General features: G+C 46.6%; 1 protein-coding gene across 1 annotated transcript in view; it reads left to right on the top strand.

The window, feature by feature from the left end:
• Window positions 1–19,745, top strand: part of IQCH (IQ motif containing H) — an 846,786-nt gene that overhangs the window by 715,252 nt on the left and 111,789 nt on the right. Inside the window, exons 15-16 of the mRNA XM_085644600.1 lie at window positions 8,926–9,046; window positions 9,844–10,130. Coding sequence (XP_085500726.1) covers window positions 8,926–9,046; window positions 9,844–10,130 — 408 coding nt within the window. The remainder of the gene's footprint in view (window positions 1–8,925; window positions 9,047–9,843; window positions 10,131–19,745) is intronic.

The following is a 19,745-nucleotide window of genomic DNA, read 5'->3' as shown; positions in this document are numbered from 1 at the left end:
AGAAAGCGATTTCCATCTACTACAGGCCACAGGCATCCATGCCTACCAGATCACCTGCTGCTCAACCATTCACTCCAGCACAAAGACCTATGTCATTGCCTATATCAGTAATGCATACACCACAGACAGCTGTGTGCCGTGCTCCATTATCCAGATTCTTCTAATGATGAAGAGAGGAAGAGGAGCTCCGTGACGCCCACATGTAATGGGATGACTTCCTCATCCCCACGCCATCATCTCTGTCACCCACCCCATTGGACTCACCACCGGATGGTATTGGGATTTCATAATTTATAGCCGCTAAAAGATTCACACTCCCCATGCACACCAAGCAGATAGACTGTTTTTTATATGATTTTAAGGATCCTTTCCAGAAAAGCGTAAGGTCCATGCCTATTGTCAGCTATATTTGGGAAGAGGGCTTAAAAGTAATCAAAAAGTGGGCTACAGTCACGGCGGTTCCTCCACGCCTCAACAAGAAATATAAAGCTCTGGAGGATGCTCCGGTTTGTCTAACTGACCATCCAAAGCCGTACTTAGTAATTACGCAGGCATCCCAACGAAGATCAAAGAAACCCTCCACTCCGATCTCATAGTCAAACGTTTCTCATCAGTGTCAGGGCTGACATTTAGGGCCTCAAATTCTCTGGCCGTTTTGGGAAGATATTATCAGCAGCTATGAGCTGACAAAACCCCATATATAGATTAACTTCAGAAAGAGGCAAAAGTGGAACCAAAAAAATCTTGCAAGAGGTGGAGTGCACATTAGCAGAGATCATAGATTGTGCCATGGATATCACCACCACTGCATTTAGGCAACTTGCAGTTTCTCCTGTGCTCAGAAGGCAAGGCTGGCTCAGAGCTACCTTCCTTAGGCCTGAAGTACAAAATAACATTTTAGATTTCCCCTTTTGATGGAGAGGCCTTGTTCAGCAAGCATGTCGATGGAGCCCCAGAGGTAATAAAAGCTGGCACAGAGATGGCTCAATCACTAAGAGACTCTATTGTTCAATAAGATGCCCTTTTGTGGGGCCAGAGGAAGAGGCTACCTCCCAGCAGTTTCATCCACAATTTTCCTAGAGACAACCACCTCAAGCTGCCTACAAGAGGCCTGCACCTAGAGAAAGAGCAAAACATCAGGGAAAGGACTCTGGTCGTCGCCAATGACCTTTCACAGGCTCCAGCCCACCATTCAGACTAGGAGGAAGAATATCCCAGTTCATCCTACATTGGCAAGAGATAACATTGGACCAATGGATCCTAGACCTTGATCAATTTGGCCCTCACCCTAGAATTTGTTCAAAACCCACCATTAAACCCACCGCACACCTCCATTCCCAAGCCTCTACAACTGCTCAAATTGGAGGTCAAGACCATTCTTCGGACGGGAGCAATAGAGAGGGTCCCTAATTCGCAACGAGGAAAGGGATTCTGTTCCAGATTCTTCCTGAATCACAAACAGTGGAAGGAATGGCTACTTATCCTCGACCTCAGAGATCTCAACACATATCTCAAAAAAACAATCATTCCGCTTGGTAACATTACCAGATACTCTTCTACGTGTAAGCCACAGAGATTTTATGTCAACTGTCAACCTGCAGGATGCATTTTTCCACATCTCCATCCATCCTTCCCACAGGAGTTTTCTAAGGTTCACAGTGGCCGGCAGACAGCCACTGCCAGTTCAGGGTTCCTCTTTTTGGTCAACCCCCAGGATATTTACAAAGTGTCTGGTTCCGGCAGCAGCCTTCCTAATGAACCAAAAACACCAGATGTTCCCATACGTAGACGACTGGCTCGTCAAAGTGCATTCCAGTCAAGCAGCACAAAAATCAACAAACTCTTGCATAGCCCTGTTCAACGAGCCTGGTCTCACTCTGAATTGGAAAACGTCAAGCCCACAACCGTCAAGGAATATAACTTTTTTGTGAGCAACACTAGAAACCATATCCAACAAAGCCTGGCCCACATCAGAAAGACGAGTAAAGTTAATAACATCAGCAAAGTCCATTCAGAAAAAAAGTATCTTTCAGCACGCCTCTACAAGTAATTATTAGGGATAATGTCATCATGCATTTGTCTTGTTCCGTTCTCCCGGCTAAGGATGCGATCTCTCCAGGAAGAACTAGACCTCCAATGGTACAAGCGACAGGTTTATTCGATGATCTCATCAAAGTTACTCCCTTTCTTAGTGGACTAAGCAGACACCTCTCAGGCCGCCTTTCATTCTTAGCTCAACTCTCTTCATTGGTCATTACCACTGTTGCTTTCTTGGAGGGATGGAGAGCATACCTTCAAGACCTACAGGTCAGTGACAAATGGCAGAGGCCTCATCAGCATTTTCACATCAATCTGCTCGAGTTCAAGGCAGGACATCTGGCCTTACAGGCTTTCCTACCCAAGATAAAGACCCTGGAGGTTCTCATACAAACAGACATTACAACAACGATGCTCTACATAAACAAACTGGGAGGTGCGAGATCTCTTCTCCTCTTGAGAGTCACAAGCCATCTGAAATTGGGCCATCTGAAATGGAGTGCATCTACGAGCGCAGCATGTCCCAGGAAAACAAAACGAGATAGGGGGCTCTCTCAGCGAACTGAGGTCATCTTGCCACAAGTGGGAACTGGATCAGGGAACGGTCAAACACATATTCTCAGAGTGGCGAAAACCTAATCTCGACCTCCTTGCGAACCCACAGAACACCAAATGCCGATTCTTTGCAAGCTGGCATCACCGTCCGGAATCATGGGGTAATACATTTTCAATGGCAAGGTCCAGAATCTTTGCTTATGCCTTTCCGCCCAATCCCCTGATTCCAAATGTTCTCATGGAGATGAAGATCGAACCTTACAGAATGATACTTATAGTCCCAATGTGGCCTTCCCAACATTGGTTTACAGAACTCCTCCTGCTGTCGGAGAAATCTTGATTCTGATTGAAAGTCTCACCTTATCTTCTCACGATAAGCAAGGGCCAAATCCTGCAGCCGATTCCCGAGTCTCTTCACTTATCGGCCTGGCTCCTGAGCACATTGAATTCGCCCATCTGAAAATCCCTCCTGATTGTAGGGAGATACTTTCCAGGGCCAGAGCGAACAGTACTAACAAAACGTATTCTTACAAATGGAAGAGATTTTGTTTATGGTGTCAACAGGAGTGGATACATCCCCTGTCCTTCTCACCTGAACAGATATTACCATACCTATTGCAATTGGAACGTTCAGGTTTAGCTCATGCATCCATCAGAGTACACCTGGTGGCCATTTCTCGAGTCAGACTATCACCCAGGTCACCCTCATTATAGTCCTCCAGAATAATCAAACAGTTCCTTAAAGACTAAGTTACTTACCAGTACTGGAGAACTACAGTTACTGGTAAGTAACTTATTTTCTTACTGTGAGTACTTGGATTTTACACAGGAGGTAGATAAGGTTCACTTCGTGGTACACTAAAAAGGCTGTACCCCAAAGTTCTAAAAGAATACCACCAACCAAACTTTGTCGCCATAACCATTTGAGTGTGATTACTTCTTCGAGGGGAAAAGAGGAGGTACTTTTGGTACCTGATTCCAGCCTGCAGCAGCCTACAGATCTACTGGTGAGCGCTAGAAATGGCACATGGGAAGTCTGTGAGGGTCAGAGGCCGAAGGGTAAGCAAGCATTGGCAAAGCCAATAGCTCTGGTGTTGACTGCCAAGCTTTTGATTTTGCCAATTGTTTTTGTTTTGTAAAACTTTATTACAAAAACATGTTTGTTTCGTATGAACCACAACTTGGGCGAGCAGTCCGTGGCCCTTAAGGAGACTACTTTTTTCTATGTAAGTGCACATTGTGCAAGAGCAGAATGCATCACTCACAGTGAAGTTAATCAGTGGCTGAAGTGAACTGACCCATTGTCCCATGCTGTATGCTGAACACAGCAACCCACCAATTATAGTTAGGTGAATATGTCAGTGACAACATTAATGTTTTGAACTTAAAAAAACACAGAAATGTACCAGTTAAGGTCAGCAGAGCTAACTACAACTTGCGTCCCCGCCATGCACTGCTTATGATCTCACATAATACATCACTTGTGACATGTCATAAATAATGTCATAGAACATCACCGATGACATCATCCAATGAGTAGTTTACATAGTGGCGGGTAGCTACTATATTACTTTTCTAGTTAATTTTGTACAGCCTGTGTCCAGCTAATGGGTGTAAGTGTTTACAAAATGCAATAGGCTTCTTATGCTTCATAAGCGTGTAGAGGTATTGAACATGCTATAAATCTTTGTATTGAAGAATAACTCTGTGTGCAGGTGACAGTTGACAACTTGTGTTCATTATGTTTCACACAAGTGTTTTGTTACTGCACAAAAAGTTTCCAACAGGGCAAAGCTTCTATGTATTGTAAACAGCCTTGAGTTAGGAGACGGAATCGTCTCAGCATGGCAGTTTCCAGTTAACATAGAATACAGTGTGCACCAGGTACTAACCTATGTACATGTGCTTGTTTTGCTTCAGACGATGGACAATCTGCAGAGTTTTCACAAAAGTATGAAGGCTGCAGGTAGTATGATATTTAGCGCCTTCAGACCTTGCTTATTTTAAGTAAATAGTTGATCTTTGGACAAGTTTTGCATAGAATGTAAACTGTTCTTATGTAGATACTTTTTAATACTCTGTGGTGCATTTCTCATGAGAGTTTGACTGTCTGCAAACTGTGTGATACCGAGTAAATAAACTCTCTCCATAGAGTAAACAGTGTTAACAGTACCTACATTTCTACTTATATCCACTTAGTTTCTTAATGTAGGTTCAGTGATTATCAGGGGTTTGGTACACAAACAGACTGTCCGTATTATGGCATTAGTTATACAACATGGCTTCAGTATCTAGAGGAACGTGGTTTCCCTGAACAGTTGTATACAGATTGAACACCGTGTGGAGGATAGGTTACCCTTTCATCTGTGGTTAATAGCCAACATGAACTCGGCTACCCATAAAGTGTGTGGTATAGGGTCAATGTTGCACAGAACACAAACTTGCTTTACCTGTGGGAGTTGAATGTATGATAGCGGTAATGATGCTTCATATTATTCTGAGCTAGTATGCACTTTCATAGCTCTGATGCTATACCCGTTTATGGAGTAATGTGTAAAAAAAAAGCTTAGATGATGTCATCAGTGATGTCATCAATGATGTAATTTTAGATGTCATTAGTGATGCCATAAATGATGCCATAGAACTTGTTAATGGGGATGTAATATGTGAGGCCATATGCAGTGCTTGGTGGGGGCACACGTTCTAGTTAGCACTGCTTATTAAACCCTGGGGACCCCATTCCGCAGGACCTTTTTTCAAAGGGGAGGGGGGCCACGTGGCCCTGTTCCCCGAGCCTCAATAGGCCAGGTGGACCCCATCCCCCAGGGCCTTTTTTTTCATAAGGGGTCGGGCCGTGCAGTGCCCCTCCCTGAGCATTTAAAATCCAGGGCACCCACCATAGAGTTGTTGGGGGGAGCCCCAAGGTCCTCGGGCCCCAGCAACCTCCCAACATGCCACAGGAGCCGGCATTGCTACCTCAATGCAGGAGCAATATTTTCATCTATTTCCCTGCCTGCGTCAGTGCAGGCAGGGAAACATATCAAAAGTCTGCTCTTAGCGTGCTGGTGCATTATTAAAGCTCCTGCCCGCTGGAAGCGGACTTGGTGGTTGCTCCCACTTGGCGTGAGTTTGGAACATGCTCCCGCCAAGCGAGATCAAACACAGGTTTCCTCGCCTGCACCGGTGCAGGCAGGGAAGCTGCCATGTCCCGGGATGGGCTTCCCAGGACAGAGCATGTGAGCCGGCCCTGGGAGATGAGGTCCCCGGGGCCATTAATGGCTCAGGGAGGGTGCCTGTATGGCCCCCGTCTTAAAGTAATCAGCCCTATGTGTGGGCTCCTAGGGGCCCTATAATGGGTCGGGGCGGGACTGTGCGTCCTCCTCTCCATTTTAAGTAAATTTGTCCTGGTGGTGGGGTCCCCGGGACCTTTAGAGGCTTGGGGAGTGGGAACAGGTGCCTCCCTCCTCCTCATATACACTACATTCGGCCCTGGAGGTGGATTCCCCAAGGTCACTACAGGCTTCGGTAGGGGGGCTATGTGGCTCCCCTTCCCTTAAATGCAAATTTCGACTCTGGGAGGGTCGGGACCTTTAATGGCTCAGGGATGGGGGGACACGCGGCCCCCCCCTCCACATACTGAATACAGCGTTGGGGGTGGGTTCCCTAGGACTTATAATTTATGGATGCGGTCCAGTCGCCATTTTGTTTTCCTGATTCCACCAGAGTCCTGAGGGATCACAGCAGTTTTTGCAGATTTGTTTTGTTTGGTCCCGAGGAGAGGGGGTCTATCTGGGCCCTCACCCCAATGGAGGTTATGGGGTCAGGGTATCCCTACCCTGCCCCCTTATACTATTTTTTTTTTACTTCAGGGCAGAGGACTAAGTTCCTGAGTCCTGTATAGCTGCTTGCAACTTTTTTCTCATGTTCCTGGCAGCCAATCAGAGCTCTCGCTCCCACTGGAGTCTGACTCCTGCGGGACCGAGATGGCCCAAGGGAAGTAAATTCTAATTGGTGCTCCCTCTTAGTCTCTTGAGCCTCTCGCGGGCCCAACCGTCCAGATATACAATTATTTGTTACCCTAAATTTCTCAAAAACTACTAAACGAATTTACACCAAATCAGAAAAAAGCACAATCTGTGGACCAAGATCTAGCTTCCTACCAAATTTGATGTAATTCCGTTCAGTAGTTTTTGCGGTAGTCCCTCCTAAAGAAGTCTGTGGAAAACGCATGGAGATTTTGCGTTTTGGGACCCCTCCTTTTTTCTCGGCCTCCGATTGACAGATCACCCCCAAGATTATCCATGCATAAACTAGCCAAGATTCATCAAACGGTGCCAAGATTATTAGCAACACAAAAAGTGCTTTTCCTATGGAAAAGCAATCCTAACTATAACTACCTAGTGGTGACTGCCACTAGGCAATGTGTATAGAAGACGGAGAGCCGAAACACGTAGACCGTCCATACTTTTGTTTTGCACTATGGTGTGCTGAATAAACACTCTTTTTAAAAAGGTAAAACTACCTGTTGAGTCTACTCTTCATGGTGCTGTGAAGTCCTCGCCGTGTGAAGGTGTGGAGATAGTTGGATATATATATATATATATATATATCACGGACGCACAGGCCGATGCATCCACCAAGGGCATTGTCAGTACCCACCTGATCATGACACACAACACTGAAGAGCGAGCGATAAGGGCAATCATTAACAGACACCGGGGGATCATCAAGTCAGATCTCACCCTGGGACCAATGGTAGCTCCACGCCCAGATATCACATACAGCAGAGCTTTCTCTATGCATGAAGCACTTGTCAAAAGCTGTCCCGAGATCACCATGCAAACTAACTGGTTATCCAATATCAAGGGTTCTTTAAGTGCAGTAGCTGCAGGGCGTGCAAATTCAGCATGAATGTGAGTCAGGTCATGGCGCGATTTTCCACTTCACCAATAATCATCAAGCATAGATTGACGTGTAGAACTGAATATGCAGTTTACGTCTTGGAATGCAAGTGTTGTCTCAGGTACGTGGGAAGCACCAAGCTGCAGGTACATCTCCACATACTTCAACATCTTAGGGCGATATTCAACAGTGACCCCACGCACCCAGTTGCGTGACACTTTAAAGAAGTCCACGACAACAACCTACACCACTTCAAATACTTTGTGGTGGATTGCGTACCGCCACCTAGACGGGGTGGCAATAGAGAAAAACTACTGAGGCAGTTAGACTCGAGGTCCATTCTGGAGCTTAATACTAAGATCCCTGCTGGGCTTAACATGAGTGAGGACCTAGACAATTTCTTATAAATGCGCCGTGTCCGAAACGCGTTGGTGGAAGAGAAGGAGGTCTCAATAAAAACAAAATTTACTTGTACCAAGGAGAGTGCCGTGTTAATGCTGTTTGTTGAAAAATAACCGGCGAGAGTGGCGAGAGGTGGCCCTGACTCGCCACGAGCACCAGCTGGAAGGTGCTCCCCCCGCAAAGGACCGTGTTTGTTGATATATCTTTACTAAATCAAACCGTTTTGGCTAATGTTTGACCTAACAAGGCAAACAGAACTTTCTGGGGTAAAAGTAAAAAAATAAATGCAGGATAAGGACAGCAGGAAGTTACCATCTAGATATATATTTATATATTTGGCTTCTTTTATTGCGCAAAAGCTTCCGTGGTTTCAAAGTCGTATTTCACAGAGATTTGATATATCATAGATAAGACACAATTCCTTGGGAGGCCTAGCCTCAGTCTGAATACGTTCCCTGTGGCTAATGAGTCTCTAAGCATGACTGTGCATTTAGATCATTATAGCCCTAAAGCACTCTGTTAAGCTTTACTATTACACACCTTTCTGAACCCTCCTCATAAATCAATGCAACGATGGCATATTGTTAGCTTAATCTCGCAGAGAGCGGTTAAAAATAAATCCGGCATTTACAGCCAGAATACGTTTTTCGAAACTAACCAAAACTTCGTTTTTTTTACTAAAAACCCAACTTTCTTAAACTGCATAATTCTATAGGTTTCCCTTCTTTACCAGATAATTGTTCATGCCATTTGCCTTAGAATAAGCATGTAATATAAAAAGAGAATAACAGGTAACGTGTATTGAGGTTCTAGATCTTGCCACCTTCAGGTTTTGGTGATAATACTATACCTTCTGGATTTTAGTCTTTGTGATTTATTATGTCAGTAGAACCACTCAATGACAATAGAAAAACAAATTGCACAGTTAGCTGCTATGTATACTCTCTTGCTAAAATAAAGATGTATTAAAAACTGCACATTTACAGATACTATGCATGCAGTCTGATCCGCAGTGCTTTATTTTGGTAGGAGGCAACGTTGACTCGAATTGCACAGGAGTTACCGGAGGTACTGGCCCAGCACGCCCACCCTGTCAGCAAGAAGCTGTTCCCCACCTGGGAGAGGTTTTTGCACGCCTTTCTGAGTCAAGGTGAGGATGGGACGCTCGGACCCACATGCTTTGGTTAGGGTCGGCAGGGATCTCATTGTCATCCTGGAATTCCTTCAATTTCCCATATTTAAAATGTGAACCAGGGCAACATCTTAGCTAAAGTAGTTTTTTTATTTCAGGGTACAGTGAAATGAAGACCGTATATTCCAGAAAATTATAAATTTTGGTGTGTTCTGTTTTTTATGCATATTGTGCTGTCTGAGACGCAAACGATTTGGTATATACATATGTACATGACCACCAGCCAGAAAAAGCCCACCAGGTCTACATAGCGCACTTGTTGCGGCACCTGCATATATGAGACGATCTTTTCTATAATATGGCTACCCACCAGGAAGTCTGTTTCGTAGTATTTCCGTTTACACTCCTGTTCCGTTTCTGGCCACCACTTAAACAGAGAAAACCATTTCACAATTCGTAGCTGGCTGTTGCCTTCTTTCCCTTGCCCAGGCTATTTGAGGCAGTGAGCATAGGTCTTTTCCCTGAGCCATCCTTTCATGCTCCCCAAACACGAGTAGTTCTCCAAGGCGAACCCATTGCACACCAGGAAGGTGGATTGGAGTCCACTGGCAGCCCCCTGCCCTGAGGATATGCTGTATGACCGACCCAGGAACCTTGCCCCTTGCCCTTAGCCATTCCAGAAGTTCAAAATCTGTCTTCTCCCCGATGATTCCATGACCGCACACTCCAATTCCAGTTGCCGTATCATTATCATTGTATACAGACCCAGCATGCCTTGCATTACTGTTCCACAATGAGACCTTCCTTTCTTTTAGGAGGTGTGATCGAAGCTTTTCCTCCGGCAGACAGCATCACAAACCTGACCGTGGACATGCTGATCGAGCCCTCGGGGCAGGTGCTGCTGGTGTCGTCTGGAGATCAGGTTCACGGCCGCAGCTCCCTCCAGTCCCTGGGCACCTCTGTGCCACAGTCTTCAGTGGATCCCTCCATTCTGAGGGACGTCTGCTTGAGAATCGGAGAAGCCTGCAGATCTCGTGGAGTGCTGGGATACTTCTCCGTGGACCTGGTCACCTTCATCTGCCCCCGGACACTGGAACAGCAGGTGGGTTTGAGAATCAGTGAAACAGACCCATAAAGGGTCAGCAGGTTTGGCTTGTCCTGTAAGGAAGAAGAGATTTCAACAGTTTTGTGCCTCTCAAACTTCAGGAGAGCAGGGCAGTCTCAGTTATATATCATAACTCTCTTGTAAAATTCATTAGCCCTGGAAGTTTTTCAGGACTTCATCTTGTCAGGAATTTTCCTGATGCTCCCTGTTGGCTGGTACCCCTCCAAATGCAAACAGTCGTTATCTCATAGAGAGGAGGAGTTGGACTGTTCTTTCTGCTTATTTTTAATTTGGGAAAAAAAACAGTATTTTCTCTTTTGACAAGGGAATCAAAGAAATACTGGGAGCAGTGTGTTCCTTTTCCCAATGTACAATGAAACACAGCGGTGCTATGTGTGAAGGCCAGCCACTGCCACCAAGCTTTGGGCGCCTTGGTAGAGTTTACACACAGAATGATAATGGATGGGGCTGGAGCCCCCAGGTGTGATGTACAGACAGTTGTGTAATATCCGAAGAGGCTGTAAAGATTGATAGCAAGCTCTACAACAATACCAACCAAAGTGAGGATCTAAGTCAAAATCATGTGACATAGTAAGGTGAGCTGCCAGAAGATGCTTGTTAGGATAGTCTAGGTCCAGGGGGAAACCTCAAGCAAGCTGTTTAGGCAGATATATAGCCTTTACCCAGAACCACTGGGTTTTAGGGTGCATTTAGCAGCTTCAGAAGTGATTCTGCATGGTCTCTTTTCTGACCAGCATGCTGGTTCAATCCCTAAATTGCATAAACTGACTCTAGCAGTAGCCATGATTGAACTGTCAAGAACTCACTCTATAGGAGGTTGTATGAAAAAGCTAGTTGCAGACACAATATAACACAAATGGAATAAAGTACCCATTGCCCTACATTATAAGGATATTGCAATCACAGAGGAGTTCCGGGACCATATAAAGGAATGAGGCCGAAGGTAGAGTTCCTTTATCATGTCACAGAACTCCAAAGCAATCACCTTTGCTACTTAAATCCTTGGTGTCCTGTTTTTTTTTCATACGAAAGAGAGTATGGTTGTAGACATGAAGACTAAAAGTAGAATCTGTAGTGCAAAGTTAAACACTCCAAATATAATTGAATAATTTGTTGCTATAAAAAGAAATTAGAAGCAGCCTAATGTATGTCATATTTAACAAATGCTGTAGCTCAAAATGTGTAAAACATGCAGAGAGATGGTATGTTTCCTACAATGACCTGTAGTTTGCAGAAACATGTTCCCATAAACATCTAATTTCTGTCTGTCACTATTCATTGGAAAAAACTGAATAGAAGAGGAAAAAACAGTTCTTGTTCACATTGTTCACACTGCTGCTGTAAATATGTTCCATAACATAGAACAAGGGGTTCCGTTGGACTCAATCACGATAACCCATGAGGTTAAAGTACATTTCAGTAATGACCATCTAGAAAAATCACATGTTTATTGTTCTTTACACAAGGTGCTAGAAAATTAAAAAAAAACATAAAGTGCAGATGGCATAGGGCTCATAAGTGCAATGGTGAAACAATTCAAATATGATTCATTTATACATCGTGGGTATCCATAATTCAGAATTATCAGGCAATCATGAATACTGATCCAGAATTAGGAGTTATTTGGTATTAAAAGATTCTCATGTCAATGTTGACGTTTCAACCCACAAATTATTCATGGTGGGTCTCCTCCGGACAAAATAATAAATATCCATCTGACAAAGCACCTAGGAAAATGAATTGTGGAAACATCTATTAACCTCATAGGCCCATTACATACGTCAGATTTACATCTAACTGATTAAACACATACCGCTCAACTGAATCTATCTTGCATTTGTTGAGGTCTCAACCAGTCTCAACAGTGTTCCCTGTTGTACTAAATACACACAGGTTTAAATCAATACCTACCCTATGTTAGCATACAAAAATCATGTTGTACAGGCACATAGGGAACGTCATCAACCGGAGACTGGAACAGAGGCATGGGGATTACCATCTATTAGAGGTCACTTTAGATGCGGTTCCAAGCGTGTTGGTTCACGTATGAAACGAAAACAATTGAGTTCGTCGAGGTGAAAATTGAACTGAGTGATTGTTCAAATTGTAATAGTAAGAAGGTGATATACATTATTATTTGTCCATATGGTCTTATATATATGTGGGGTAAACAACCCAAATAGAGAAACCAAAGGATCTGCCAACACTGAAGCATGATAAGGTGTTGCACAGCGGGAGCTTTAGGTTTTGTCACTATGATAATTGGGCATGTATGCTGTGATGGGCATGAAGAGATGTAGACTGGTTAATGCAGTACATATAGGAGATGACGGGGGTTACTTTTGATGTGTGTTATAGGTTATTGACTAACTCTCTTGTAAGTGTAGTTCACCACATTGACACAATGTGATTCACATGTGGCTATTTATTACAACAGGGAACATATTTGCGCTGGACTGATAATTCTGAATTCTGAATACCAGCTGCTGACGGCTGAGACGTTGCGAGGTGCTGGGGAGGTGATACGGTGTTTACGGCGAGGAGTCGGTTCTGTGGGTGTCGATGAAGCGTGGAGGGTCTAGCCGTGAGGCATTGATTTTGCGGTGTCTATGTCACACCACGAGCCCACAGGTGCTGTGGCGGAGTCCGGCGTCACAGACTTCAATGATGTGGTACTCTATACTCATACAGTGGCAGTTCTTTGGAGGCACTGCAGTAGCATCGGAGCTTGCATTGTAAGTCGTGGTCGTTATGTTGAGCGGGTTCCACAGCTTCGGTGCAGGCAGTGCCGTGTGGAAGTAAAGAGCAGCGCTGGCCCTGAAGTGACGCTCAAAGTCGATGTGTTGGTTTCTTTTTAGCACAGAAAATCACTTCCAGGGGCCCAGAAACAGGATTTGGCCCAACTTGGCAGAGTAGGGCTCACAGCAGAGGAACCCAGGTGCTGTCGGTGAAGTCTTTGATGGCCCTGAGACTTTCAACAGGGGGCAAGCGCAAGTCAAGCTCTTGGAGAAACTTTAGACAACAGAATGCAGAGAACAAAGTCCAGTCCTCTTACTCCCATGAACAAAAGCAGCAGGCAGCAGGCCAACACAGTAAAGCAAGCAACAAAGTGGCAGTCTCTCCTGGCAGCACAACAGTTCTTCTTCCTGGCAGAATACCCTCAGTCCAGAAGTGTTCTGAGTATATGGTGTCAGAGATCCAATACTTATACTCATTTCAGCCTTTGAAGTAGGGAGATTTCAAAGAAAGGTCTTTGTAGTGCACAAGACCCTTCCCTTCCCGGCCCTGGCTTCAGACCCAGTACATGGAGGTATACAGCTCTTTGTGTGGGGACAGGCACAGCCCTATTCAGGTGCAAGCGTCAGCTCCTCCCTCTACTCTATCTCAGGAAGGCTCATCAGCCTGGTGATGTGACATCAGGATATGCAGGGCACACCTCAGCTTCCTTTGTGTGCGAATCTCACAGCTGTCATCCAATCCAGACATGGACTCTAGGGACAGGTTAAGGCAAAGAATGGTTGAAGTAAGAAAATGCCAACTTTTTTTAAAAGTAGCATTTTCAGACCAGTATTTTAAAAACCAACTTCACTAAAAGATGCGTCTTTAAATTATGAGTCCACAGACTACAAACTCCAATTTTCTATCCGCTCCCAATTGGAAGATACTCCTGTATAGTGTTGCAAGGCAACCCCAATGCTAACCAATGGGAGAGATATGCCTTGCTGTAGCGAAAAACGAATTTAGCGGTTTTGCACTACCTACCAGGACATATAAAACCTAAAAGCACATGTCCTACCTTTTAAATACACTGCACCCTGCCCATGGGGCTACCTAGGGGATACTTTAGGGGTGCCTTACATTTACTAAAAGGGAAGATTTGGGGCGTGGCAACTTTCCAGGTCGAAATGGCAGTTTAATACTGCACCCACATGCTCTGCAGTGGCTGGCCTGAGACAGGTTTGAAGGGCTACCCATATGGGTGGCACAATCAGTGCTGCAAGCCTACTAGTTGCATTTGATTTACAGGCCCTGAGCACATGTAGTGCACTATACTAGGGACTTAGTAGTAAAATAAATATGCAAATCATGGAGAAACCAAATGCCATTACATTTTGGACACAGAGCACATGCAGTTTAGCACTGGGCAGCAGTAGAAAAGTGCCCAGAGTCCTAAAACCAAGAAAAACAAAGTTCAGCTCATAGTCAAAAACAGGCAGTCAGAAGCAAAACAACTGGGGAAACCATGCCAAAAGATGCCCGGTCTAACAGTTAATGTAATGCATGCTTGTGATTTAGTTACAGTTTACATGTTTAAAGTAAAAGTAAAAATACACTAACCTGGCTGCACCTCCTACGGTCCTGGGTTCTTCTCCAGTTGTCCAGCACCATAACCTACTCCCCTAACCAGTCCAGGCGCTGCACTCATGCTGTTAACCAGCATGAGAGAGGCACCAGGATTGGTTGAAGTGGGCTGTCTCAGCACTTCTGCAGGCACTAGTGGCCTGTTATGCTCTCCACCCAGCTGACTAAGACAGCTCAGGTTGGACAGGTTTTAAGATTACATTTCAGGTAGGCCGTCGCAAGACAGCTGGCCATAGTGATATGCACACTTTAAACTACTGCAGTCAGCCGTCACCCCTCCCTGCTGCCAATCAGCAACGATGGCCCTGCCCCGCCCTCACAATCAGCTTGGGCTGGCAGAGGAAAAATATAATGTTAATGGTAATTAAGTCATTTTATCATATTTTATTTTTTACTTTTTCTGCACCCTCAGCAGGGGGTGCGATGCTCCTCTGTCCAACTGCAGAATCCGCCGCCGGTTTTTCCGGGCTGCGGTCCAGTAATCAGTGTTGGGGCTGCGGTCCGGGTGAAGTATAGTGTTTTCAGGACTGAGGTAGAGGCAGTCTAAATGTGTCAAAGCTGAGGTGTGGTGAGGTCAGTGGCAGGACTTAGGTGGAGGCCGAGTCTAAGGGTGGCAGGACTGAAATGCAAGTGGAATCTAAGGACTATAGAGTTAAGGTGGAGGGTAATGCTTTCAGGACTGACAGCTAGACTAAAGTTGTCAGATTAGAGAAGTAGGCAGTATATTGGTGTCAAAGCTGTGGTGCTGGTGGCTTTTATGAGTGCCAGGGCTGAAGTGCAGGCGGAGTCTTGACAGTAGTCTGAGTGGAAGTCCAAGGGTGTCAAGGCTACGTTGAGGGTGAAGTCTAATGGGGGCCGGACTGAGATTCAGGCAGAGTGTAGGGCTGTCTTTGCAGCGATCCAGGGGAAATCTGAAGTTGCCTAGACTGAGGTGTAGTCGGAACCTAACTGTGCAGGCTCGGTGTCATTGGTTGCTTTGATATATGAAGATGGTCATTAAAGTCGATAACATCTACATGGCCCCCCTCGCCGCCATCGTCAGAAAACACGGGCTCAGCATAGTGTCTTACGCCGACGATACCCAGCTCATCCTCCGCCCCTTGAAGAACCCCAAAGACACCAGACTCTGTTTCCAGGATGGAATGAGAGACATGGCTGCCTGGATGAAAAGCAGCTGCCTGAAGCTCAACTCAGAGAAGACCACGGTCCTCATCCTCGGACCCTCCACCACCGCCTGGGACAACACCTGGTGGCCCTCTGCCCTCAGGAGTCCACCCACCCCGACAGACCACGCACGGATCCTCGGCATCATCCTCGACTCCTCCCTCACCATGACCCGCCAGATCAACTCCATCGCCTCCACCAGCTTCAACTGTATTCAGATCCTCTGCAAGACCTTCAAATGGATACCCCCACAATGCAGAAAAACCGTGAACCACGCACTCATTGCCAGCAGATTGGACTACGGCAACACCCTCTACGCCGGAATCAACAGAAATCTCCTACACAGGCTACAGACCATCCAGAACGCTGCAGCCAGACTCGTCCTCGGAACCCCGCGGCACAAACACATGACCTAACACCTGCGTACCCTCCACTGGCTCCCCGTCGAGAAGAGAGTCACCTTCAAACTGCTCACCCATGCCTACAAATCCCTCCACAACATCGGACCCAAATACCTCAACGAGAGAGTCTCCTTCCACATACCCAAGAGGAACCTTCGCTTCGCAGACATCGCCCTCGCAGAGATCCCCCGCATCCGCAGAGCCAGAGCAGGAGGAAGAGCTTTCTCCTACGTCGCAACCAAATCATGGAACGAGCTCCCAGTGAACATCAGACGCTCCCCCACGCTCCACACCTTCAGGAAGAACCTCAAGACCTGGCTCTTCGACTGAACCGGAGCTGCACACCTCCCCCCCAGCACCTTGAGACCCTCACGGGTGAGTAACGCGCTTTATAAGCCCCCTGATTGAGTGATTGATTGACTTTGCTGTGCACCGTGTGTCCTGTGCCATGAAGGAATTGCAGTCCTGCCAAGTACCACTCATCAGGCGTTAGACTAACGCCTTTCAGTGTGGTGATCCACATCACTACACTGAAATATGAAGTCATGTATTCTGCATAGCGCCTCAGATGTCAAGACTAGCAGTTTAGCGTTGCCTAAATAAAACGGTGGAGTGGCAGCTGGCAGCGTGCACCATGGTGTGTGCGCTCTGCTCTACAAGCTTGGGGCTCGCTCTGCTGAGACTGCAGTGCTTAATGCTACAATGTAGCGCCGCGGAGACCGACCTGACGTCACGTCCTGCTGCTGGAATTAACTTGTGGGAAGCAGGTGTTGCAGCAAATCAATCATGGCAGATGGGTGACAGCAGTGCTGCCTGCTCACATCGCCGGCCGCCACCTCCTCCATCACCGACCATGTGGCTCAGCTGCCCCAGTAGCTGCAGTTAATTTGACTTCTGGACGCTCTGCAGCGAATTAAATTGGTGATTGAAGGACTCCGTGGGAAACGTGGGGCTCTGTTCTCCAGGAGCCACCACTTACTCTCTGCAATATCATAACCTGATCAAACAAAGAAGGCCCTCAAGTACTGGTAGCACTTCGCTTTGTGAGTAAATTGCCTAGCTGGTTGATTGAATGTGCCTTCTGAAAGTTTCTCTAAAATCAAAATAATCTTTAGAAGCCCAGAGCTGAATTGAGAAAATTCCATCCAGTAGCCGACCTTAGGAGTCTTGGTTTCTCCGATCCCTGTGGCCTGTCAGGGGATGGTGGAGCCAGTATTGCCAAGTACCACTCATCAGGCGTTAGACTAACGCATTTCAGTGTGATGATCTGCATCACCGCACTGAAATGCGAAGTCACGCATTTTGCATAGCCCCTCAGCTTTCCAGACAAGCAGTTTAGCGCTGCCTAAATAAAACTGTGGAGTGGCAGTTGACAGCATGCCCCATGGTGTGCGCGTTCAGCTCCGCAGGTTTGGTGCTCGCTCTGCTGAGACTGCAGCGCTTAATGCTACAATGTAGCGCTGTGGAGACCGACCGGACGTCATGTCCTGCTGCCGGAATTAATTTGCGGGAGGCAGGTGTTGCAGAAAATTAATCATTATAGTCGGGCGCCAGCAGCATTGCCTGCTCACATTGCTGCCCGCCGCTACCTCCTCCGTCACTGACCATGTGGCTCAGCTACCCCAATAGCTGCAGTTAATTTGACCCCCTGCCGCTCCACTGCAAATTAAATTGGTGAGAGGGGGACTCCGTGGGAAACGTGGGGCTTTGTTCTCCAGGAGCCGCCACTTGCGTTCTAAAATATCATGACCTGATTAAACAAAGAAGGCCCTCAGGTACTGGTAACATTTTGCCTCGTGAGTAAACTGCTTGGCTAGTTGATTGAATGTGCCTTCTGAAAGTTTCTCTAAAATCAAAATAATCTTTAGAAGCGCAGAGATGAATTGAGAAAATTCCATCCAGTAGCCGACCTTAAGAGTCTTGGTTACTCCGACCCCTGTGGCCTGTCGGGGGATGGTGGAGCTAGACATTGGGCAGCACTGCGAAACCTACCACTGCAGCCACACATAGTATACCAAAAAAGTGAGCAGTTAGTGCGGAGCCCAGGTAACTGAAAAAGGCTGCCTGGACTGTGCTTCTCGAGAACTCCCAACAACATTATTACTGCCATGTTAACCCGCTCTTTAATGCACACTCTTACATACAAGACCCTAAATTAACCATTTTTAAAAAGTGCTTGACAGTGGGAAAGAACCGACCTCCTGGCCTAGACGTGCTGCTTCCCATCCTGTGTAGTGGCCATCTCGAGGCTTGCGTTCGATCACGGCCGGCATGAGTCTGAGGGCAGCTACTCTGTGCTGACTGTCTTTGAAAGACACATGCAAAAAGAACAATTGATGGACAGAATGCAGAACAATGTCATACATTCACACCAGTACAGAGATCTGGGCCTAAATCCATCGTTTTTTTGCTCCCCATGCCATTCCAGTTTCGACCCAGCCATATGCAAATCAGTCTTGACCCTGCACCCAATGGGAACAGTCCAGCCCGAACTGCCAGGCCAGGTCCTCCCTGGACTGGAAACAAGCATCCTAGGACCGGTTTCGGGGTTTCACCCCTCTTCAGCCAGGATAGCTTGACTCCAGTGGCATGGAGAGCACGGGACCCATGTCTGAGCATAACAGTTCCACTCGGGGTGACAAATGCAAAAGAAACAATTGATGGACAGAATGCAGAACAATGTCATACATTCACCCCAGTACAGAGATCTGGGCCTAAATCCATCGTTATTTTGCTCCCCATGCCTTTCCAGTTTGGACCCAGCCATATGAAAATCAGTCTTGACCCTGTACCCAATGGGAACAGTCCAGCCCGAACTGCCAGACCTGGTCCTCCCTGGACTGGAAACAAGCATTCTAGTACCGGTTTCGGGGTTTCACCCCATATCAGCCAGGATAGCTTGACTCCAGTGGCATGGAAAGCACGGGACCCACGTCTGGGCATACCAGTTCCACTCGGGGTGACAAATGCAAAAAGAAGATTTGATGGACAGAAAGCAGAACAATGTCATAAATTCACCCCAGTACAGAGATCTGGGCCTAAATCTATCCATCCAAACTGGAATGGCATGGTGAGCAAAAAACGATGGCTTTAGGCCCAGATCTCTGTACTGGGGTGAATGTTTGATATTGCTCTGCATTCTGGAACAGACACTTAGCAACCCAGCCATCGGCAGCAGCTAGTCTTTATTTTACCACCTGCCAGTCGCGGCCGGCATTCATCGCGGGTGGGGGAGGGGGGGGCACGGGGAGGAAGTTGTGGGGGAAGGTTTAATTTTATTATTAAAAAAAAGCTTACCTTAGTCGGGCCGATCCAGTCCCACTTCGTCTCTGCGCCTCGCAGGAAGCAGGCAGCCTCCCTCCCCTCTCCTTAGCCAATCACAACGCTGCAATGGCAGCATTGTGATTGGTGGGGAGGGCTGTCAGTCAGGCGCCTATGGGGAGGCCATTTTCTCCATGTAGGCTGCATGCAGCCTACATGGAGGAAATGGCAGAGAGTGCATGACTGGTTTGGTCGGCCCCAGAGGGCCGACCAAACAGTCGAGGCCGCAACATTGGGCTAGCCACTCCTCCCCTGCTCTGTTGCAGGCCCGCCTGCCCCCATCCAAACGCTTCTGCTTTCTCCCAGTGCGAGAAGCAGTAACATAAAATTGTATTTATACCAT

The sequence above is a fragment of the Triturus cristatus genome, chromosome 3_1 (assembly GCF_964204655.1).
Source record: "Triturus cristatus chromosome 3_1, aTriCri1.1, whole genome shotgun sequence".
NCBI lineage: Eukaryota > Metazoa > Chordata > Amphibia > Caudata > Salamandridae > Triturus > Triturus cristatus.
This window is presented reverse-complemented; position numbering and strand designations above follow the sequence as displayed.